Genomic DNA, 24,464 nt, shown 5'->3' on the forward strand with positions numbered 1-24,464 from the left:
CTCTCTCTCTGACCCTCCCCCACTCATGCTCTGTCTCTCTCTGTCTCAAAAATAAAATAAAACGTTAAAAAAAAAAAAAAAAGCTTGTGTCTTTGTGGGTTTTTTTTTTTAATTTTGTTTTAAAAACATAGTAACGTTTCCAGTGTCAGGCCGTCCCCTTTTTTCTTTTTTTTTTTTGGTACAAATTATGTAAAACATTTATGCTAAAAACTTTTCTTCCTCCCCAAACAAAAAAGAAAATTAAAAATTACAAAATTAAAACCTGAGTATTCTAACTACAGCTCACTTTGTTTTTATAAACACTCCATCCATAACAAAAGATACAAATATGCAAAAAACCTGAATCCATAATCCAAATGACGCATACACACGTCCTGCACTTTTCCGAGACTGGATACTCCTCCTGCAGGCCCGTGAGCCGGTGGCTGTGTCGCTAGAAGCTCCGGCCCTGGCTGGGCTCTTTGCTGCCCTTCAATGGCCCCCCGAGTGGGGCTGCGGTATCCCCCGCAGCTGATGCGGGCATACGTCAGCCACGACTCTCCCGTTCTCCTCCCTTGTCAGCCCGTCACAGGGAACTCGGCACCGGGCCGTAGCTGCTGGCCGAGAGCAGGGTGGGACAGCAGCAGAGCACAAGCCAGTCACCGTCTTTCACAGCTGCAGGCGCCTTCAGGTGCCCGACCTCCCGGAAACCGCGTCCACTGGGTGACACAATGGTCCTGGACGCACAGGAGCTCTTGGTCAGCGGGTCGGACAACCTCCGGCTCGGGTCTCTGCGGTACCACGTTCAGGCGTCCAGTGCTGGCCCGGTTTCCAGTGCCTCCCACGAGTTTTCTCAAAAGAAACAGCAGTTACTGGTGAAGGGCACAGGTTGGCTTCGAAACCCTGGGGTCACTGACTGCTAGTCCCCCGTCCGGGCTTGCCACGGGCTTCGCACAACATCGTGATCACCCACAGCGCTTCTGGACCCTTTGAGTCCACGGGGTCATAAAATCCAAGGACGAACTGATTGCGTTACAGCCTAAACAAGCCGAAGACGTCTTGCTTGCTTGGGGAGCCCACCCAAGGAGAGCAGCTGTGTGGGCTATTTGGTTACTGAGTCAGGGCAGGGCAGCCAAACGTGATCTATGTTGCCCACATCCAGTGGCCTGTCAGGTGTTGGCTTCTCTCTTAACAGAATGGGAGCAGCAACCAGTCTGTCTTGGGAAGGACTATCTCCACATGTCACGGGGGCCATTACAGTGCAAAGGCCAGAGGAGGGCTTATAACAGCCAAAACCTGGATATTGCTGAGGACAGGCGACCAGGGAGAAAGACGGTAACTTCGTCTGGGGCTGAGCTCATGGATATTGGGGCACTTGACAGGGTCTGGGCTCAACGCGCCCGCACAAGCCAATGCACGGCGGTCCTCGTTAGTCGCTCTCGAGGTGTTAGAAGTGGGTTCATCACGTCCGACCCACTCACACACACACCCTGCCTGCATCCTCCTCTTCGGGTAAGAGGGCATGTGATAAAAGTCCAAGCTTCTTGGGGCGCCTAGGTGGCTCAGTCGGTTAGACGTCCGACTTCTGCTCAGGTCATGGTCTCGCGGTCTGTGGGTTCGAGCCCCGCGTCGGGCTCTGTGCGGACAGCTCGGAGCCTGGAGCCTGCTTCGGATTCTGTGTCTGCGTCTCTCTCTGCCCCTCCCCCATTCATGCTCTGTCTCTCTCTGTCTCAAAAATAAATAAAAACATTACAAATTTTTTTTGAAAAAAAAAGTCCAAGCGTCTTTGAAAAGCATACTAGAAATGGGCCCTGGACCCAGGTGATGACCCTGCTTCCGAAGCGGGCTCCCTGATCACTGCGGGTTCAGGGCGGTGGAGACCCACGAAGACGCGGCTCCTACGGCAGGAAGCAAGGCCAGGATGGTGATCGGAATCCCGTGACTGACCAGGACCTCGGGTCACGGGACCGGGAGAGATGAGCGAGCCGTGTCTGCATCACTGGAAACAAACGAGCATCCTGGCTGGAGCGACCGGAGCAAGCCACCGCCACCCCAGTTTCTGTGCCGACCGCTCCACCAGTCAGGGTTCCGCGGCCACGGCAGAATCCCCCGCGGCTGCTTTATGAAGAAAGGGATTTAATGTCGGACGCGGAGGGGAAGGCTGGAGAGCGAGCCTCTAGGGCTGAGCCTCCAGGAGCAACCCCCCCCCCCCCCGGCCCTGCAAGAGAGCAGCCCCCGCCCCCACAGCTGACTCGAGATCCCGGGGCCTCCGCGGCTGCGGCTGCCGGAAGAGCTCCAAAATCAAGCGGCCACTGTAACCAGGGGAACCAGGGGCGACGGTACCTTGGATGGACGCGGGCTGCCACGCACACACGGTCCCACCCGTTCCCCTCAGTGTCCCGATTCACGTGCCAGGATGTAACTTTCCATGTTTGCTGCCCCCCAAAGACTTCTGGAAACTTTGAGATTCACATTGGCTTTCTCTCCCCTGGGCCTAAACTTTTTTTTTTTTCTTAATTGTGAGCTCTTTTGACAATTCCTTGCTTTCACACTTGAGCCAAGTTAGAAAGTTTACCTAGATAGTCTCTGTGCCCCATCCCGCTGTACGTCGGACGACCCTACTGTGCACGCCATTGCCTTCGGCTCACGTCAGCTCCATCCCGGTTTCTTGTTTATTACATTTAATAAAATCTGTTAAGGCTGAGCGTGAACTCGAGAAAAAAGGGTAAAACAGCCCCCAGCCAAATGTCACTTCAAGAGTTTCAGAAAGAGGAACCCCAAGATAAATATATCATTTATGTTTATGCAAAAGCATGTTGGGTCTTTGGACTTCCCAGAGGCACGGAAAAATAACACCTCAAAAATTTACATGAGCTGGAGGGGAAGGGGAAGGCCTTGAGCCAGTTGGCTTCTGTTCATTTCTGGTGCAAAAAATGAGAGTTTTCATTACAAAAGGAAGTGAGCTCACCTGCACAGGGGCCCCCCTTCGCCGAGGGCCAGGGGCTGCCCAGGACCTCCGACAGGAGAGCAGCGTTCGAGGCAGGGACGCGCCTACCTTTCCAGGCCCAGTGAGAAAGAGAAACGCAAGACGCCTTGTTCAAAAAGCAAGGGGGAAAAAAGTGTTCAAAATACAGAAACATAAAGCTTCTTCCTTCTCTCCACGGTCTCTGCCTCAACTTGCCAAGATGTTTTTTGCTACTTAATTCTTAGTCCTTCTAAGGAGAGAAAAAATAACGTTGGAAATGATTCGCATGGATTTTACTGTTCATCTTTATAGCGTAACTGCAAACGTAAGAGCTTCTCCTGCATCCGTGGGATCACGGAGATCAGACAGCATACACCTAGTAGCCGATGCCGTGAGAGGAGTGGAAATGCGGCAAAAATCTCTCAACGTTTTGCGTGTACCCCTTCATACGTGCGCCTCCCGCCGACACAGCCTGCCTCTGGGAAGCTGGAAAGGAGGGTCTGGAAAGGAGCGGGCTGCACCCTGCCCCGCCTTCCTCTTCCCTTCCTGCTGCCCTAGCCTAGGCCGTCAGCTAACTTGGGGAGGCGCCGTCGGGAGGAGCATGGTGCGTTTCCTTGGCTGTTCAGGCTACTCACTCAGGACACACCCGCCCTCTTCCTACGTTCAAGCAAGTTCTGGTTCATGGAAAGTGCGGCTTCTCGGGGCTGTCAGTCATCGACGTAACATGCTTGCTTTTCACTCACTTTGAGTCCCGCTGAACCCCCATGCCTGCGGGCCCGCCCGGAGTCCTGTGCTCACCGGCATTCGCGGTGTGGATGCGCAGCGAGGAAGGCGGGCACGCCTACCGCAGGCCTTTCTCCTGCCCTGGCGCTGACTTCACGGCCCCATGAGACTTCAGAACACAAGTCCGGAGATAAAATTATCAGGACCTTCAGGATGGCAACAGAGCATTCAGCCAAGTTCAGGGCCTTCCCGAGTGCAGGGCCGAGCATCCTCATGAGGCCAGCGGCAGCCTGAGGCTTCATGTCGAGGGGCACTGCTCAGAGGCCATCACCGACTGAGAACTGACCTTCTAGGATCAAACAGGCCCCAAACAAGTTCTAGCTCTCTTGTTCTGAGTTTGTTTGTTTGTTTGTTTGTTTGTTTTGAGAGAGAGACAGAGAGAGAGCGTGCACAAGAAGAGGCAGAGAGGGAGGGACGAAGAGAGAATCCCAAGCAGGCTCAGCACCATCAGCACCGAGCCCGACGTGGGGCCTGAACTCACGAACTGTGAGATCATGACCTGAACCCACTGAGCCACCCAGGCGCCCCTCTTGTTCTAAGTCCTTCGTTAATGATTTGAACCACTGTTGCATTCATAAGTATGTTAGTCCTGGGGTGAGAGGGCAATTGCCCCCGGATGCCCGGGGCCGACAGTGGCCTGTGGGCGCAGTGACTGCGTGAGCGGAAAGAAGGCCCGGGGTCAGAGGTCAGGGTGACGGGCTCATGACCTCTCTGCCCTCTGTGCTGGCAGCATAGACTTTGGGAACATCTTCTCCAGTCCTGACAACTGGGCCGCAAGGAGACGTAACACCTGCTTTATACCTGAGGAAGCCAGGGCTCACACCTTGCCACTTGCCCAAAGTCACCCAGATGGTAACTGGCAGAGCTGGGATTTGGCTCCACGTCTGCCCAACTCAGGCAACCCCCTGCCTCCCACATGGCAGCCTCCTCGCAGGCCGACAACCAGAGTTGAGAGGGTGAAGCTCGAAAGTGCACAAAGTTGACCCAAAGGCATGGGTGGTTTGCTTCCAAAGCCCAGAAAGTCGGATGGCAGACGCCCAACAGGTTCTCCCCTCGCCGTCTCTGGCTATCGTGCATGTTCATCAAACTCAGGCTGGAGTGGGCAGCACCCTCAAGGAAACTGAAATACTCCAGCAGATTCTTTTTTTTTTTTTTTTTTTTTTTTTTAATTTTTTTTTAACGTTTATTTATTTTTGGGACAGAGAGAGACAGAGCATGAATGGGGGAGGGGCAGAGAGAGAGGGAGACACAGAATCGGAAGCAGGCTCCAGGCTCTGAGCCATCAGCCCAGAGCCCGACGCGGGGCTCGAACTCACGGACCGCGAGATCGTGACCTGAGCTGAAGTCGGACGCTTAACCAACGGAGCCACCCAGGCGCCCCTCCAGCAGATTCTTAATAAACCCTGGTACCCAAGCCAAGATCGAAACCACAGAACATCCATCCACAGAATACCGACCCCCGCTGTCACGGGGCTGAGCCCCAGGACCTCACACAAAGCGCAGTGAGCCAGCCACAGAAGAGCGCATAGCGTGTAAGTCCACGCCGAGTAGGCGCCCGTGGTCGGAACAGACGAGACTCCGGAGGAAGAAAGTAACTGAGTAATCTGTGTCCTGGGCTTGTGGGTGGGAGTGGAAAGTGCAAATGGGCGACGAGTTTCTATTTGGGGCGATGGAAATTTTTAAAACTTCGATTGTGGTGATAAAAACAAGTGAATTTTATCACCGAAAATTATACGCCCAAGCAGTTATTAAACACGCATGTATTCGCTCGGCAATATTTAATAAGCATTCGTTACCACAAGTGAAGGCAATTTGGTGGAAGTGTTGCAGGGGAGGGAGCTCGAGGGGCACCAGGTGCCAGCAGGTCTGGGCCTTGAAACTTTGCCGACGCAGTGAGATGGGTGTCGTTGCCTCTGTTTTTAAAGACGAAGAAACCTGGTCTCAGGTTTAATAATTTGTTCAAGGTCCTGCAGCTGGTAAGTGACAGAGCCTGTGCCCGTCACCACCCTCCCCCCCTCCGCCGTCCTCACAAAACATGGCCTGTCAGGTGTTCCCTCAGCAAGACGACCAGATGTACCATTTAAGAAATTAAATCCTCCTGGGGCGCCAGGGTGACTCAGTGGGTTAAGCGTCAGACTTCAGCTCAGGTCACGATCTCACAGCTTATAGGTTCGAGCCCCGCGTCGGGCTCTGTGCTGACAGCTCGGAGCCTGGAGCCTGCTTCCGATTCTGTGTCTCCCTCTCCCTCTCTCTCTGCCCCTCCCCTGCTCACGCTCTGCCTCTCTGTGTCTCTCAAAAATAAAGTAAACATTGAAAACACTTTTTTGAAACAAGCAATTAAATCCTCCTTTTGTGCAGATTTTTGTCCACCTTTTCTCGTGGCTGCCTCCACGGAGCACCCTGGAGATTCCACCCCTTTCCCAGAGGGACTGACAGAGCCCCGAAGGACCACAAGACAAGTGTGCTTAACCCCCCTTCCCAGGACACCTGCTTCTCTTGCCCTCCACAAACCTCTGGCTTTGATCTGCCTGTAAGCAGGGCAGTGGTACATATACACATATAAATAGCACAGTGCTTATTTATAAACTGCAGAACACCGGGTTTCCATTTCCTGCCATCAGGGACCCAGAACAGGCCCTTAATTGCTCTTGAGGGTCATTTGACCATGTCTGGCTTTAGCAGTGTCGGACCTGGCTGCCTGCTCCCATGTCAGTGGCTGGTGAATCTCTACTGAAGTTGTCAGGCTCATGCTCAGACAGATGTGGGTTCTAGTCCTGGCTGCTCTGAGTCTCTGGCCTCACAAGGCACTTGAAATTAAGGCACTTAATGTCTTTGAGCCTCAGTTTTCCTCACCTAGAAAATCAGGATCAAACTGCCTGCCTGATAAACTTTGCCTGCGTTATTCACCGATCCACGCGCGTCAGAGTCGATGCAAAGATTAAACCAGCTAATGTACACAGAGTACCTGGTGCGACGTACGGTAAAGCGTCCAACATATGGGATCTCGTTCAGTTCAGAACAAAAGCGCATCGACCACGCTTTACTCTCTGGGACCAGCCACAGATGACAAAGAGAACGAAAAAGCTCCACCTTTGATGAAACTTTTGAAAAGCCACAATGCCAAGTGCCAAACGGTGAAGGACGGCTCTTAACCACAGTGAAACTCAAATGTGAAACCAAAGCAGGGGAAGAAAGAAGGCGACAGTGAACACAAGCTCCTACACACGCCTCTGGGAAGAGCTGCAGCTTCTCCAAAAGCTGGCGGCAAGGTCCAAAGCTTCAGGAAGTCACTAACCCCTTGCTCTGAAGGCCAGGTTTGGGGAGTGTGGGGGCTGCACAAGCCCCCCGGACCCCCCCCCCCCCCGGAGGCCCTCCAGGCCTGGGACGGCAGGACCGGATGAAGCAGCCCGGGACACAGGAGGAGACGGCGGGCGACTCTGCCGGTGCAAACGCTGTCCGCTGGACGGAATCCTGCTGACCCGTCTCGCAGAAATCCCGTGACATACAGGAAGACCTCCTCTTTGCCCCAAGACAGAGGCCGTGGCGGAGACGGACAGAAAAACGCCCTGCGGCAACATGGCTCAGCGCAAGCCGTCCGCGGCCCGACTCACATCCCCGATCCCTTCACGGCCTGTTCTTCAGCTCGGGGAGCCTGAGCTCCGTGCAGAGATAAGCCGCGTTACAATGTCACTGGCGCGGGGCTCACCGTCTGTACGAGAGCAATTTGGGGAAAGGGCACGCACGGTGGAAGAAAAGCCAGACCTCTGAGTCAAAGCGGGGGGGAATCAGATACTGTGTTCTCCGTGATATCAGAGGAGTTTGTTTAAAAGCTCTCTTTTTTTTAATGTAATAGACTTATTAGGAGTGAAAAATCAAAGAAACAAGACTGGAGGTAAATTAACAACGTTTGGAAAGGGAAGAGGAAAACGAGCTACGTTAGGAAACAGGAAAGATTAGAAACTGCTACGACACACCGAGTACTGAAGGTAGATGCGAGAAAACTCCGCAAACTGAAATAGGAAAGAATCAAAAGGCTAAAGTTATTCTGGGAAAACAGCTGGTATGAGTGCTAGGCAGAAGAGCCCACGCAGCCATTCGTGGCACACTGAGCGAAGCCAACAGAATAAATGGAGGTGGACGTAATGGAAGGGAGCATCCGACACATTCTGATGAAGTTACGCCACTTCAGAGGTCAAGGGTGAGTCACGGGGAGCGCAGCCACAGCCGCGCCCCACGCCCCACGACGACGGCTGGTGCTACAAGAGAGGCACGTTTAGCCCAAGAATTTTAGACCCAGTTGTCTTCAGAATAAAGACAAGACAAACTCTTTCTAACGTGCAAGAGCTCGGTGACGGTGGCACCGTGGAGCCCTGAAGACAAAGTAAGAACCAGAGTCGGAGGGGGTCTCGAGCCCACGTAAACACGGCACCAACGTTCCACAAGTGTAAGAACTATGGTTGTAGGACTCGGCATAAATGTTCTAACTTTAGAGAATGTGGAGGTTCTATTATTACTCATCAGGAGGTGAAAGGGAAGAAAACACGGCAAGAGGTAAAAGTGAGCTGATCTCTTTCTTTTTTATCAGAACATAAATGGAGTCTAATCAAGAAAAAGAGCATTAAGAACACTAGAGTTGCAAAGCTAGCCACTAAGAGAACTGAAAAGACACTATAGACTCTTTGAAGTATAAGCAATGTAATACAACCGTAAAAGAAAATACCGACGAGGGATCGAAAGAAAATAAAGCAATTAGAAGAGAAAGTTTGGTAACACAAAATTAAGTGACAGGATTAAGACCAACATAGTTGTCATATGAATGCATAGGTGATAAATAAATGTTACAAAAGCAATAGATACATTTGGGATCTAAAAATGAAACCCAATAGGTTTTTGCATATATTATATGTGAGAAATCGTTCTAAAACAAAGTGACCTAAAAGGTAAAGTGAATTGATGCTAAAAAGCATACCAGACAGGGGTGCCTGGGTGGCTCCATTGGTGGAGTGTCCGACTTCAGCTCAGGTCATGATCTCACAGTCCATGAGTTCGAGCCCCAGGTCAGGCTCTGTGCTGACAGCTCAGAACCTGGATCCTGCTTCGGATTCTCCCTCTCTCCCTCTCTCTCTGCCCCTCCCCCCCCACTCTCTCTCCCTCTCCCTCTCCCTCTCTCTCTGTCAAAAATAAATAAAACATTAAAAAAAATAAAAAATAAAAAAGCATACCAGACAAATAAGGACAGGAATCCTGACATTAATTTCAGACAAATCTAATTCAAGCCAAGAAAAAAAAAAAAAAAGTATCTAATTGGACCAAAAGAAGGGCAGTATATAATGATGAAAAACATAAGATTGACCACAACTTTCCATATATCAAATCACATAATTTTACAATTTATAAATCAACCAAAAGTATTACATGAGAACACTGAAGATCTACTTAACATATTTAACCAGCTGGTTATACTAAATATATGTAGAACTTTCTGTCCTGAAGATAAAGAATATACATTCTTCTCAAAGCCCCATGGAATACTTAACAACTAACAACAACAACGACCATATTAGGTCACAGAAAATCTCAATAAATTCCAGAAAGTAGGATATACACACACCGTATTTTTGGATTACAATGAAATGAGGAACAAAACGTCATTAATAAAAGCGAAAAGAGAAAAAGAAAAATCTACCGTCTAGATATTTGAAAACTCTAAAAATTCTTGTTTCAAAGACAAAATCAAAACTGAAATTGTAAACTACCTAGAACACGTTATAATGAAAAGACTGTATCAGAACTTACAAATTATGGCTAAAGCACACACACAAAAAAATCCAGAGCCATGAATATTCATATGGCTAAAGAGGAAAAAAATTAAACATTTCATTTAATAATTTGAAGAAAACAAAAAATCTAGGAAAAGTAAAAATTTATAAATTACAAAACAAAAAAAAAAGAACTGTAATTAAACTCAAGAGCTGGTTATTTTGAGATTAAAAATAAATAAATACTAGCAAATAAAAACCAGGGAAAATAACTAAAAATAAAAACTGTCCTGAGTTAGGGAAGAAAGTCTGAACAGATAAGGTATCATGGTAGAAATTTAGACCATCGCTAAAGAACACTCTTATAAAAAAACATCAGTTCAAGACAGTTTCATAGCTAGATTTTTGTAACATCATTAACTATATTCCCTACGCCGTACCATAAAAGTTCATTTTTAACTCAAGTTACACATCCAATATGAGTCAGGAGCAGACATTCGGTCACCAAGAAACCCCAAAGGGGGAAGATGACACGGGCTTCACGACTTTGTGCCTGCACTCTCTGAATAATGGCCAAGAGAAATAAAACGTAAGAATTGGAAAGAATAAGGTAAAATTATACATGCACAAAACGCAGAAGCTGAGGCAGACTAAAATTAGTAAGTATGCAGATTTGAATGACATGATTAACAAGCTTGATCTAATCACAAAAATAAACTTGAAGACAAAGGAAGTATTAGGGATAAATGAATTATTACTTGATGACTCAAAGAGTATTCCTGGGGTGCCTGAGTGGCTCAGTCGGTTGAGCGTCTGACTTCGGCTCAGGTCACGATCTTGAGGTTCGTGGGTTCGAGCCCCACGTCGGGCTCTGTGCTGACAGCTCGGAGCCTGGAGCCTGCTTCGGGTTCTGTGTCTCCCTCTCTCTCTGCCCCTCCCCCACTCACACTCTGTCTCTTTCTCTCAAAATAAATAAACATGATAAAAAATTTCTTAAAAAAAGATGGCCTAATCCACATGTCTGGGGCCTGGTCTGGGAGGCTGCAGCAGCTCCCCTTGATGGGACTGTCCAGTAGGGCAGTCAGACTTCATCCTCGGTGGTTCAGGGCTCCAAGATAAAAACAGACCCTGCCACGTCTCCGAAGGGCCAGACCCAAAATGTGCTCAGCTTTACGTCTGCCACGTTCCACTGGCTGGCTAGATTCAAGTGTGAAGGATATATAAGGAACTTCTGATGGGAAGAGGGTGAGGTACATACATGTACAAGAACTGCTTCTTAGGAGGCAGTCCGCACTCTAGCCACAAATATTTACATCCTTCTTACATGAAAAATAAGCTCACCGCCTCCAGAGACCCCCAAAGACTCATCCAATCACAGGATAGGGTTATCAGAGTCAGATTCAATCATCTAAATCAGGTCCAAAGGTAGATGGGCCCCCGCCAATGGGTTCTCAGGTTAGAAACATATAGAGACATTTAAGAGCGGTGAGTCAAACTACCAGAAAGAAATAATTATAATTATATAAATTTATAAATATATATAAATTATAAATAACATACGTAAACATAAATTATATAATTACATAAATACATAAGTAATTTTAAATGTATATGCACCCATAAAACAACTTCAAATTATAAAACAAAAAAAAGACAAGAAATTAAAGAAGAAATAGACAAATTCACAATTATAGAGGGAAACTTTAACATAATTCTCTTAGTAATTGACGGAAAATCAGAAAAAAAAAAAGCTGTAGCTATATACTGACAATAAATATTTAGAGAAAGCTTTTAATGATATCACTTACAATAACACGAAAAATACATATCAACTATTTAGGAATAAGCCTAACAAAAAAATGTAACTTCTACAAGAAAGTTACTGACTCCTGGTTTTGGCTCAGGTCATGATTCCAGGGCTGTGGGACCAAGCCCCACGTTGGGCTCTGCACTGAGCAAGGAGCCTGCTTGAGATTCTCTCTCTCCCTCTGCCCTTTCCCCCGCTCCCGCGCTGTCACACATGCACGTGCTCTTGCTCTGTATCTCTGTCTCTCTGTCTCTCTCTCTCTCTCTCTCTCAAGTTAAAAAAAAAAAAGGCAACAATTACGACACTGTGGTTCTGGCATGAGAATAAACAGACAACTGGACGAGAACAGAGTTTCCAGAAGCAGACCCGCATGGCTGTTTGTTTTACAAGGAGGTGAAATTGCATGGTGCTGTGGAAAGCTCGGATTTTCAATAAATTTGAGACCCAGGCAAAGCGGCCATCTGTAAGTGAATATGAACCCTTGCTTACACATAGACGTCAATTCCAATGATGCTATGGATACAAAGTAAAAGTAAAAGAAATAAAGTTTCTAGAAAATAACTTGGGAGAATAGTTTCAAGAGCTTGGAGTAGACAACATTTCCTGGAAGGGACAGATAAAGCTCTGACCGTAAAGGAAGAGACTGCTAAATGGACCACCAGAGTTACAGCAGGGATTTGTCAAAGGCTCTATCGAAGCGTGACAGAGACAGGGAAAGACATTCGCAACACATTACCTGGAAAAAGGATCCATATCCAGCTTTAAAAGCCCCACAACACAGAATGAGAAAGACCGAAAAACTAGAAAAAGGGAGAAAGACTGGAAAAGAGATTTCACATTAAAAAGAATATCTAAATTGCCAATTAAATATGAAACATGCTCAGTTGCAAAATTCACCAGGGACACAACAATTGAAACCACACTGAGATCATCCCAGGAGAAGGGCTAAAATTTACAAGACTGTGTATAATACCAGTATCGGCAAGGATTTTAGAGGGACGAGAACTCACACACACAGGTTGACGGGGTGTGCATTAGCACAACCACCCTGGAAGGCAATTTAGCGGTTCCTTCTCAAAATATACGTAAGCCTTAGGAGCCGCAGACTCCACTCCTCGGGGTGTACCCAGTAGAAATGTGTGTGCACGCGTGCACCGGGAGACCCGTCCAAGAATATACACAGCGGCGTTCTTTGTGTCCAAAAGCATGGGAAGCCTCCTGGCTCGCGTTGAGGTCCTGCTGGGCTGCCGTGGGTTAAACTCTATTTACCCTTATGATGCTTCTCCTGTCTCCCAGTGCCGCAGGTCAGGGGGGGCATCACGTATGCAACGGGATATGCATTTGTCCGCGTGAAATTAAACGTCCCCTCAGGAGGACCGAGGTGCGGGCCCAGGGGGAGAAAAAAGGTGAGAAACACTACTTGAAACGAAGAAAGTGGCATTCCTCATGCTACTAATGTCCTAGGGATCTTCGTTGACCAGTATGCCAGGATGGAAGCTTGACTTTTGCAAGTTATCAAAGCAATGCACCAACATAGTATTTGTCACTAATTATTAACATAGTGGTTGTTTACGACTCAAACAATATAGGGACGCCTGGGTGGCACCCGACTCTCGATTTCGACTCAGGTCATGGTGTCACGGTTGGTGGGATCGAGCCCCACGTTGGGCTCCGTGCTGACAGAGCAGAGCCTGCTTGGGATCCTCTCGCTCCTCTCTCTCTGCCCCTCCCCCATTGGCTCACGCTCTCTCTCAAAATAAACAAACATTTTAAAAAAATAAACAAAAAGAGTAAAGAAAGCCATAAAATGAAGTATTTCCTTTCCATCCACAGTTCTTACCAACACAACTACTATCTTAGGTATACTTTCCAGGAAAAAAAAAAAACAGCGTATTTGTATCAGCTTGCACACACGTGTTCTATTTGTCACATCTACCCCGCTGGGACGATATTACGAGTACCAACCCACTCCTCGGCTCTCTCTTCCCACTCACCAGGGTGCTGCATGCCTCTCCATGTGGGCTGATCTCCTTCGTAACGGCTGCACTGCATCTCGCCGCAGACATGTACAGAATCTTCATCCACGGTCCCGCATTCATGACCTTTCACGTGCTTTCAGTGTTCTGGGCAGTTATGAACGACACCGCTGTAAACATTCTCTTAGACAATCTGCACATACTTCCCTTAAGGTAATTTCCCAGCCTTAGAGATGTGGGGTCACGGAGCCGTGTGTGTTTTTTTAAGCCTAGAATTTATTTTCTCACCCTGGTCATAGGGCAGGACATTCTGATTCTCAGTTAAAGAAGGGTAGTGCCACTTCCTTCTTTCTAATTCACTAGCACGACCTGCTCTTCGAAAAAGAACTTTCTCAGATGAGCTCCTCGGGGCTGCTGTGGAGCTGTGCTTCTCAAGAATCAAAACCAGCCCTGTTACTCCTGAGAAAAGCCCTCGTCTGGCCTCATCCCGGGGCAGGCCGGGCCTTCATGCTTCTGTGGGTGTCAGTGCTGGTCCTGGGTGAGTACAAGTGCCCAACGCGGGACCAAGGTGGGACGGGGACAGCCTCTCTCTCCACCCCGGGGCCGGCCCTTTCATGGGGCTCAGACGTTCTCTCCTGCGAGGGGAGACTGTTCTCGGGACTCCCCATCCAGCTCAGGGGTTTCTCCCTTGAGTCTGAAGCAGTGGAGGGAGCTGGGATAAACCTTCACCCTTACAGAGAAGGAAACCCGGTGACCACACAGTGAAGGATCTATTCGTTGTTTTTCTGCGATAAATCTTACTTCATGAAGTCCAGAAAATGTATTGTTTGCTTGTTCCCATTGCCTGATTCAGAGGAGACCTTCCTTGTTTCTCTGCAAAGGAGATCATCTATTGCTTGTATGACCAGCCCAGATCCTGGTCCTGGGCACGGAAGAGCACGGTTTCTAACACAACGATGTCTCCTTCCCCTACACGATGGCAAACCCCGGCAGTGATGGGCAGATAAAGATCACAGGGGGAGGGGGACAGCAGGGCTCCAGAGGGAAGGCAGTGAGGCTCGGGGAAAGCCTGGGGCACATAACATTCTTTCCCCCGGGGCTGACTGAAGTATAACTGGCAAATAAAAACTGTACATGTTTAAGATGCAAAAGATGATGTTTTGACATACATCTATTGTTAAAATAATCACCACAACTGAGCTAATTAACATTTCTATCTTTTCACTTCACCTTTTGTGCGCGTGTGTGGTAAGAACTCACTGTCAGGATCTACTCTCCCTGCCAATTTCGAGTGTCTGTTCTTATTAACTATGGGCCCCGTGGTGTGCATTAGGTCTCCAGGATTTATTTATCTCGTAAGTGAAAGTTCATTTCCTTGGATCCACACCTCCCTGGCTCCCCCACCAGCTGGGAAATACCATTTTATTCTCTGCTTCTGTGAGTTCCAACTTTTTTGGACTCCACGTGAAAGTGAGGTCACACAGCATCCATCTTTCTGGGTCTGGCTTGTGTCACTTAGCGTTGTGTCCTCCAGATTCATCCATGCTGTTACAATGGCAAGATTTCCTTCTTTTTTGAGGCTGCGTAATACTCCATCATATATATACATATATGTCATATTTCCTTTATCCATTCCTTGGTTGGTGGACTTCCATACTCCTTGGTATGGAAACTTAGAATGTTTCCATATCCTGGCTATTGCAAAGAATGTGGCAGTGAACGTGGGAATGAACGCAGGTGTCTCTTCAAGATACTGGTAACATTTCCGGGCCACCTGGGTGGCTCCGTAGGTGAAGCACCCTCTCTCTCTCTGCCCCTCCCCCACTCTCTCTTTCTCTCTCAAAATAAATAAACTTAAGGAAAGAGATTTTTTTTAAAGGTACTGGTATCATTTCCTTTGGATATAGATCCAGAAATGGGATTGCTGGATCGTATGATAGTTTTATTTTTAATTGTTTAAGGAATTTCCATACTGTTTTGCATAATGGCTATACTAAGTGCATTCTCACCAACACTGCACAAGGGTTTTCTTTTCTCCACTTCCTAACCAATGCTTGTTATCTTTTGTCTTCATGATAATAACCACTCTGACAGGTGTGATGTGATATCTCATTGTGGTTTTGATTTGCATTTCCCTGATGACTGAGTGATGTTGAGCATCTTTTCATGTACTTACTGGCCATTTGTATGTCTTCTATTGAGAATATCTGTTCAGGTCTTTACCTGTTTTTCAGTGAGGCTATTTGTTTTCTTGTTGATTTGTTAGAGATCCTTATACATTGTAGATAGTAACTCCTTATCAGAATCATGACTTACAAATACTTTCTCCCATTCCATAGGTTACCTCTTCATGCAGTTGGTGGTTTCCTTTGCTGTACAAAAGCTTTTTACTTAGATGCAACCCCATTTGTCTATTCTGGTTCTGTTCCCAAGTGCTTTGGGGGTCATATCTAAAAAATTGTGTCCCAGACCAATGTCAAGAAGCTTCCTACCTATGTTTTCTTCTGGCAGCTTCACAGTTTGGGGTCTTACACGTAAGTCATTAATATACTTTGAGTTATTTTTGTACAAATAAAAACAGCACAGTATACAAAAGAGACTATTCTTTCCCCATTGTGTGTTCTTAGCACTTTTGTTGAAGGTCAGTCAGCTGTAAATGTGTGCATTTTTTTCTGGGTCCTCGATTCTGTTCCATTGCTGTATATGTCCGCTTTTGTTCCAGTTGGGATGACTATATCTTTGTAATATGTTTTAAGTCAAGGAGTAGGTCTCGAGTTTTGTTTTTGTTCAGTATTGCACTGACTCTCAGTATCTTTTGTGGCTTCACACGAATTTTAGGGTCCTTTCTTCTGTTTCTGTGAAAAATGCCATTGGAATTTTGAGAGGGATTGCATCAGATCTGTAGATCGCTTCGATAATGTGGTGTTTTAACATATTAATTGTCCCAAGCCGTAAACACAGGATGTCTTTACATTTATTTGTGTTTTCTTTCATTTCTTTCAATGTGTTATAGTTTTCAGTATAGAGATTCTTCGATTCCTTGGTTAAATTTAGTCCTAAATATTCTATGCTTGTTGATGCTAATGGAAGTGGGGTTGTTTTCCTGTTTTTTCAAATAGTTTGTTGCTAGTATACGGAAATGTAACTTTTTTCTGTACATTGACTGCGTGTCTTGCCACTGTACTGAATTGCTTATCAGTTCTAACAGTATTTTCGTGGAGTCCTGAGGGTTTTCTATATATAAGATAACCATCTGCAAACAGAGACCGTTTTACTTCTTCCTTTCTGGTTTGGACATCTTTTATTTCTTTTTCTTGCCTAATGATTCTGGCTAGGACTTCCAGGACTATAACAAATGTAAGTGGCAAGAGTGGGCGTTCTTGCCTTTTTCCTGAACTGAAAGGAAAAGCTTTTAGCTTTTCACCATTAACTGTGATGTTAGTTATAGGTTCATCTCTTATGGCTTTTACTACGTTGAGATCCTTTCCTTCTAGACATAATTTGTTGAGTTTTTTTTTTTTAATCATGAAAACGTGTTGAATTTTGTGAAATGCTTTTTATACATCTATTGAGATGATCCTATGATTTTCAAAAAATTTTTTTAACATTTATTTTTGAGAGACTGAGACAGACAGAGCAGGCATGGGGGAGGGGCAGAGAGAGAGGGAGACATAGAATCGACGCGGGTTCCAGGCTCCGAGCTGTCAGCACAGAGCCCAACACGGTGCTTGAACTCAGGAACCTCATCTGCTCAGGTGAGATCATGACCTGATCAGAAGTCAGATGTTTAACCGACTGAGCCACCCAGGCGCCCCTAGATGATCTGATGATTTTTATCATCCATTCTGTTAACGTAGTGTATCACCTTTATTGCATTGCACACATTGGGTCATCCCAGGGGCAAATCTCACATGTTCCTTCTGTTTGCTAGCATTCCATTTTAGGATTGTTTTAAATCTATGTATATCAGAGATATTGGCCTGTAATTTTGTTTTCCTGTAGAATGCTTATTTGGCTGACCTCACAAAGTGTGTTTGCAAGTATGTTCTCTCCTCTTCATTTTTTTGGAGGCCTTTGAAATGGTTTGGAGTTAATTCTTTAAGTGTTTAGTAGAACTCACCAGTGAAGTCATCTGACTTCTTTGTTGGGGGGCGAGGGGTTGATTAACAATTAAATATCCTTACTTGTTATCGGTCTGTTCAGATTTTCTATCTCTTCAAGATCCATCCAGTCTTGGTAGATTGCATGTTTCTAGAACTTTATTGATTTCTTCTAAGTTATTCAATTTGTTGGGATATACTGTTCATAGGAGTCTTTTTTTAAATATTTCTGTGCTATCAGTTGCAATGCCTCCTCTCACTTCTGATTTTGAGTCTTCCCTTTTTCTTAGTCTACCTAAAGGTTTGTCAATTTACTTTATCTTTTGAAAACATAGCTCTTAGTTTTGTTTTCTTTTCTATTTTCTATCTTCTATTTATTTCTTCTCTAATTTTATTATTTCCTTTCTTCTGCCAACTTTGGGCTTCTCAAGGTATAAAGTTAGGGGTTTTTTTATTTTAGGGGTTTTTTTTTTATTTGAGAGCTTTATCTTTTTCTTGAAGTAGGAATTTATGACTATTAACTTCTTTCTCAGAATTGCTTTGTTATATCCCATAGGTTTTACAATGTGTTTCCATTTTTATTTCACTCAAGATAATTTCTGATTTCCCTTTAGATTTTTTCTTCGACCCATTGATTGTTCAAGAGTGTGTTGCTTCGCTTCTGTTATTTGTGAATTTTCCAGTCTCATCCTGTGAACGATTGCTAGTTTCATACCATTGTGGTCAGAAAACTCAATCCTCTCAAATCTGAGACTTGTTTTATAACCTAATACATAATCTGTGCTGGAGAATGTTTCATGACCACCTGAGAAGAATGTGTGTTCTGCTACTGTAGGATAGAATGTTCTGTATACATCCATCAGGTGTACATGTTAGATATGCAAACTCTCCGGTTTAGAATCTTGTACAAGCCTGCCATTTCCTTATTGATTTCCTGTCTGAATGATCTACGCACTGTTGAAAATGGGGTATTAAGGCCCTTACTACTATTGTATTATCACTATTCCTTATTTCAGTTCTCTTATTTGTCTTCTATATTTAGGTGCTTTCATATGGGGTGCATGTACATTTATGGTTGCATATCCTCCTAATTCCACTTTACCCCTGTATAGTGACTTTCTTTGTCTCTTGTTACAATTTTTGACTTAAAATCTGTTTTGTCTGATACAAGTAGAGTTGCTCCTGGTCTCTTTCAGTTACCATTTGCATGGAATATATTTTCCATCCTTTTACTTTGAGCCCATGTGTGCCCTTAAATGTAAAATGAATCTCTTGTAGGCAGCATACAGTTGGATTTTTTTATTCATTCAGATATCCCACGTTTTTTATTGGAAAATTTAATCCTTTTACATTAAAGGCAGTTATTGATGGGTAAGGACTTACTATTGCCATTTTGTTCATTGTTTTCCCACTATTTTGTAGTTCCTTTTTTTTCTTCCTTCTCCTACTATCTTCCTTTGTGATTTGATGATTTTTTTGTAGTGGTATGCTTTAACTTCTCTTTTTATCTTTTGTGTTATCTACTATAGTTTTTTTTTTCTCTTTGTGATTTCCTTGTGATTTTTTTCTTTGTGAGGCTTATATTAAACATAACAGTCAATTAAGCTAAGAAATTTATTTCTATCACATATAAAAACTCTACACTTTTTCTTCTCCCTCCCCACATTTAGTTATTAATGTCACAATCTCCTTGTTTTTATATTCTGCATACATTAACAAATGATTGTAGCTATCGTCATTTGTAATACTTTTGTCTTTTTTAATTTATGGTACAGTTAAAAGTGATTATATATCACCACACAGTATGCTATCGTCTGAATATATGCATCCCCAAATATTCATACGTTAAAATTCTGACCTGTCAGGTGGTAGTTTTAGGAGATGGTGAGGTCTTGAGAGGTGATTAAGTCTTTAGGGCTCTGCAAGGCAATGAGACTAGTACCCTTATAAAAGAGACCATAGAGAGCTCTCTCACCCTTCTGCCGCGTTACATGAGAAGATGGCTATCTATGACAAAGCAGGCCCTCACCAGAGATGAATCTGCTGGTGCCTTAATACTGGACTTTCCAGCCTGCAGAACTGTGAGAAATACATTTCTCTTGTTTATAAGCCACCCACGATGGTATTTTTTGTCATAGCAGACTGAATGCACTAAGGTACCATATTTAGAGGATTCTGAATTGGACTATACATTTACCTTCACCAGGGAGTGTGTGTTTTTATGTTCCTAATTAGTGTCCTTGCTTTAGTGCCCTTGAGGAACTCTTTTGCTTTTCTTATAAGGCAGGTCTAGTGGTGGTGAATTCCCCCCAGCTTTCGTCTCAGAAAGTTTTTTTTTAATGTTATTTATTTTTGAGAGAAAGAGCATGAATGGGGGAGGGGCAGAGAGAGAAAGGGAGACAGAGAATCCCAAGTAGGCTCTGAGTTGTCAGTGTAGAGCCCAACGCAGGGCTCAAACTCACAAACTGCAAGATCATCACCTGAGCAGAAGTCAGATGATTAACCAGCTGAGCCACCCAGGAGCCCCTGTCTTGGAAAGTCTTTATCTCTCCTTCATTTTGTTGGGTATAGTATTTCGACTGGCAGTTGTTTTTTTTTTTTTTTTCTTTCAGTGTTTCGAATATATGACCCCACTCTACCCTGGCCTATGATATTGCTAAAGAAATACACTATAAATCTTACGGGGGGGTTCTTTGTATGAGACTCTTTGATGCATTGTTTTTCTCTTACTGATTTCAAAATTCTCCTTGTCTTTGACTTTTGAGAATTTGAGTATAACGTGCCTCAGTTTAGACCTTTTGATGTTCAGCCTGTAGGGGTTATTTGGGAACCATGAACCTAGATACAGATTTCCCTCCCCAGATTTGGGAAGTTCTTGGTCGTTATTTCTTTAAATAATCTTTCTGTTCTTGTTCTCTGCTCCTTCTGGGACTTCAGTAATAGGTACATTGATTCACTTATTGTTTTCCCAGAAGTCACCGAAGCTTTGTTCACTTTTTCATTTTTTCTTTTTCTTCTAACTGGGTAATTTCAAACAGCCTGTCTTCAAATTTGCTCATTCTTTCTCCTAAGTGACCAATTATGCTGTTGCCACTACTGAATTTTTCAGTTTGGTCATTGTATTCTTTAGTGCCAAGATTCCTGTTTGATTCTTTTTCATGTTTTCTATTTGTTAAACTTCTCATTTGGTTTGTGTATCGTTTTCCTGATTTCATTTAGTTGTGTCCTCTTATAGCTCACCGAGCTTCCTTAAGACTATTATTTTGAGTTCTGTGTCAAATAGTTCATGAATCTCCTTTTCTTTAGGGTCAGTTGCCGGAGCTTTATTCGTTTCCACTGATGTTGTCATATTTGCCTGACTTTTCATGATCAGTGCAACTCTGCATTGGTGTCTCTATTTAGAAGAGCTGATACCTTCACAGACTGGTTTTGGAAGGTAAATACCTTCTGCGGCTTCCCTGGGGTTATAAGGCTGCCTCCAAGATATGGTTGAACAGAGCTGGAGCTGGATCTCACGGCTGTTGCTGGGTCCGCAGTTGGCGGTTCCATTGCCAGGGGTATGAACGGATCTCATTTCTGCTGGGTCCTTGAGTACTCTCCCACTGAGTTAGGCTGATTCCTAGATGGCCAAGACTGCCTCTAGACTGCAGCAGAATGGCACTGGAGCTGGGGTCACAGGACTACTTTGGCAACAACAGTTGGGTCTGAGCTCAGTAGGCCATGATGCTGGGGCGAAGAAGGGGATGGTTCCTCTCGAGTCTCTCGGCAATAGGATCTAGATGCAAGACCATGAACAAATGAGACCAGATTTGAGTCCCCAGAAAGACGAGGCAGCTCTAGGTCTGCAGGTGGGCTCATAGTCAGTGAGTCTTCTACCAGGGCACGTGCCCGCCTTTTCAAAGTGGTCCTCCTTGGTCTTGGGCTCCAATGGGATTGTGCAATCTCCTGCCCAGGTCCCAAAGCTTCCCCGCTTTTATCTATGGATGGCTGCCAAACATTTGCTTCTGTGGGAGACACAGGTTGGAGAACTCCTATTCCATCATCTCACTCGTGTCATTTTTTTTTAATTTTTTTTAATGTTTATTTATTTTTGAGACAGAGAGAGACAGAGCATGAATGGGAGAGGGTCAGAGAGAGAGGGAGACACAGAATCTGAAGCAGGCTCCAGGCTCTGAGCTGTCAGCACAGAGCCCGACGCAGGGCTCGAACTCACGGACCGTGAGATCATGACCTGAGCCGAAGTCGGACGCCCAACCGACTGAGCCACCCAGGCGCCCCTCGTGTCATTTTTCTAGTACACAGCACTAACTGCATCTGCGGGTGTGTTTCAGTCTCTATCAGTTCACACACACAAAGGGGGTTGTTTTTACCAACATTGAAAACCTTAGAATAAAATATTTATTCATGTATTTCACAAAAATTTTTAGTGACACGTATGCACAGCCCTGTACGGGGTGCTGAGAATGATGGGAAAGCATGGGAGGCAGCATTTCTGTGCTCAGAAAGCTCATGATCTAAAAGGGCCTCCAGGGGCACCTGGGGGGGCTCAGTCGGTTAAGTATCCGACTCTCAATTTCGGCTCAGGTCATGACCTCACAGTTCAGGAGTTCAAGCCCTGTATCAGGCTCTGTGCTGACAGCACGGAGCCTGCTTGGGATTTTCTCTCTCCCTCTCTCTCTGCCCTTCTCCTGCTTGTGCTCTCTCAAAATAAATACACAATAAGTAAGTAAATAAATAAATAAGTAGGCCTCCAGCAAACCCAGTGTACAAGAAACATCCACCTAACAAGAGCCCAGTTAAATAAATGTCCAAAGTTACCGACAGTGGTGCAAGCAAATACCACACTGCATGCCAAGGAGCTGGTAATGCCTTCAGGAGACAGACAGAGAGCAGGAGCTAGAGGAGGCAGACGTGCAGTGGGGCCCAGTGGCAGGAAAAAGCTGCACCAAACACTCCAGAAATAGAAGGACATCCCAACGTTGTGCCAACACAGAGGGACAGGTTAGGGTAATGGCCTGGAGCACATGCTTTGGGGCCAAATAGCCCGTGTTCAGACAAATGGCCCCAAACTCCATTCTGCTGCCTACTGGCTACTTAAACCAGTTTACAGCCTGTAAAACAGGGATGATCCTAGAACGTACTTCACAGAGATGTTGACAAGATCACCTAAAACACTACAGGTAAACATCTACCACGTAGAATATACTCGGGAAAATTTTAGCCACATTTAAAACAATACGAAATCCACAGTGACCAAGATACTTGGGCAATGGGAAATAATCCGCTGTTCTCTCTAAAGTTCATAGGTCTGGATTACTTCTCCCCGCCAGCCTCATGTGAGACAGACAGTACCGCTTGCTCACTGCTGGATCTCCTCTGTCCTATCCAGGCCCTGGCACATAGTCAGCATCTTAAAATTTGCTGAATAGGGGCGCCTGGGTGGCTCAGTCGGTTGAGCGACCGACTTCGGCTCAGGTTTGTGAGTTTGAGCCCTGCGTCGGGCTCTGTGCTGACGGCTCGGAGCCTGGAGCCTGCTTCCGATTCTGTGTCTCCCTCTCTCTCTGCCCCTCCCCCACTCAAGCTCTGTCTCTGTCTCAGAAATGAAATACACATTAAAAAAAATTTTTTTTAATTTGTTGAATAAACGAACGGTCCCTCATCTGGAGTGTCTAGGCAGTTTATAAACTTGCCAACTTTGCCTCCTCTGTCTTCCTGTTACCCATTTCTCAAACCTGTACCTCCTACCTCTATTCACTTACTTAATTCATTACTTAATAAATACACATTCAATATTTACGCAATGTCTCTTAAATGCCAGGCACTGTTGTAGATCCAGGGGGGCATATAACAAACCTAAGAAGCCCCTGCTCTTACAGAACGTCTATTCTAGAGGTGGGAAAGTAAACAAGCAAATAATCTGGGATAAACACTCTGAAGAAAAGTAAACATCATCATCTCTCGCCCCTGCCTTCTCATCAGCCTCTCTGCTTCACGTCCGGTCTCTCGGACGTCTACCCACCGTCATAATGCTCCATCGAAGTTACAAATGCTAACCCTACCCTTCTCCTACTTGAAGCCTTTCCATGGCTCCCTGTTGATGATGGGAACACTGCAGCTTTTAGAAGAAAACCACAGCTACTTACCAGCCATGACGTGAGCCCTGCATGCCTCTCCGACCCGACTCCTCCTCACTCCCCTCCTTCCAGAACTCCGTCTCAGCCCCCCTCAACACCAGTGCTACTTCTCCACTTCTGTGCCCTTGCTGCCTTTCTTACCTTCTCCGCCATGTTTTGCCAGGTACAGACACCCTTGCCTGGCTGACCCCTGTTTTCATTCAGTTTTCTCAAGGATCACTCTTTCAGGTACGTGTCACAGCCCATCCCCCTCACCACACACACACACACACACACACACACACACACACCCACTGGCCCCGCTGGCCCTTCCGCCCTCAAGACTCCCGTGTGTGTTTCTACTACTGAACTTCCATTCCGCACTACGTTATTTTGCTTCGCGCTTCTGCTCCCCCAGCCGTCAACTCCTTGCCAGCAGGTACCGTTTTTTTTTTTATTCATCTTAGAAGTCCAAGGAGAAGGAGACATTTGACAAGTGTCTGTTAAGTTTTTTTAATGGATTTCTATTGAAAGAAATAATAAAATGAACAGAAAACAACAGCCATGACTTTTGAAAAACCGAAGAATCCTTGCTCTGTGTTCATCTCTGGCTAATTTATTTATTTTGCAGCTCCTGTCCGTGGAAAATCTGGTGAGTTCTCGTCTCTTTTGCTCTTTGGGTGTCCCTGGATAAGAATGTCTCCCTAAAAAACACGAGGTGCTTGCAATGTCTGTCTGAGGGTGTCCAATAGCTCCTGTTCTTGCCGAGACCAGAAGGGATGTGAAAGTGTCACGTGCTCCACTGGCATCACCCAAGGGCCAGAACAGCCACACGCCCCCCCCGCCCCCCCCCGGCCTCTCCCTGGAAGAACTAAGAAATGCACAAGCGGCTCTTGGCCTCTGGTAGACCCTGAACTTAACCCTACCGCAGATGGAACCCACTTGACCATGCAGGACGTCCTCAACTCCACGGCAAACGTGC

General features: G+C 45.6%; 1 protein-coding gene and 1 non-coding gene across 4 annotated transcripts in view; both read left to right on the plus strand.

The window, feature by feature from the left end:
* Positions 1-10,272: 10,272 nt before the first annotated feature.
* On the plus strand, positions 10,273-10,357 carry TRNAR-UCG (transfer RNA arginine (anticodon UCG)). The gene has a single exon. It is a non-coding gene; the product is annotated as a tRNA-Arg (tRNA).
* A 2,899-nt stretch (positions 10,358-13,256) lies between these two features.
* The window catches only part of FCRL5 (Fc receptor like 5), a 40,637-nt gene continuing 29,429 nt past the window's right edge, over positions 13,257-24,464 (plus strand). The window contains exons 1-2 of one of the 3 annotated variants that reach the window (XM_078440708.2): positions 13,257-13,807; positions 24,114-24,134. In XM_078440708.2, the coding sequence (XP_078296834.2) occupies positions 13,666-13,807; positions 24,114-24,134 (163 nt within the window). In that variant the 5' untranslated portion in view covers positions 13,257-13,665. The remainder of the gene's footprint in view (positions 13,808-24,113; positions 24,135-24,464) is intronic. The other 2 variants (XM_078440710.2, XM_078440709.2) reach the window with 2 other exon arrangements.

The sequence above is a fragment of the Panthera onca genome, chromosome F1 (assembly GCF_046562875.1).
Source record: "Panthera onca isolate mPanOnc1 chromosome F1, mPanOnc1 haplotype 2, whole genome shotgun sequence".
NCBI classification, from domain to species: Eukaryota; Metazoa; Chordata; class Mammalia; order Carnivora; family Felidae; genus Panthera; species Panthera onca.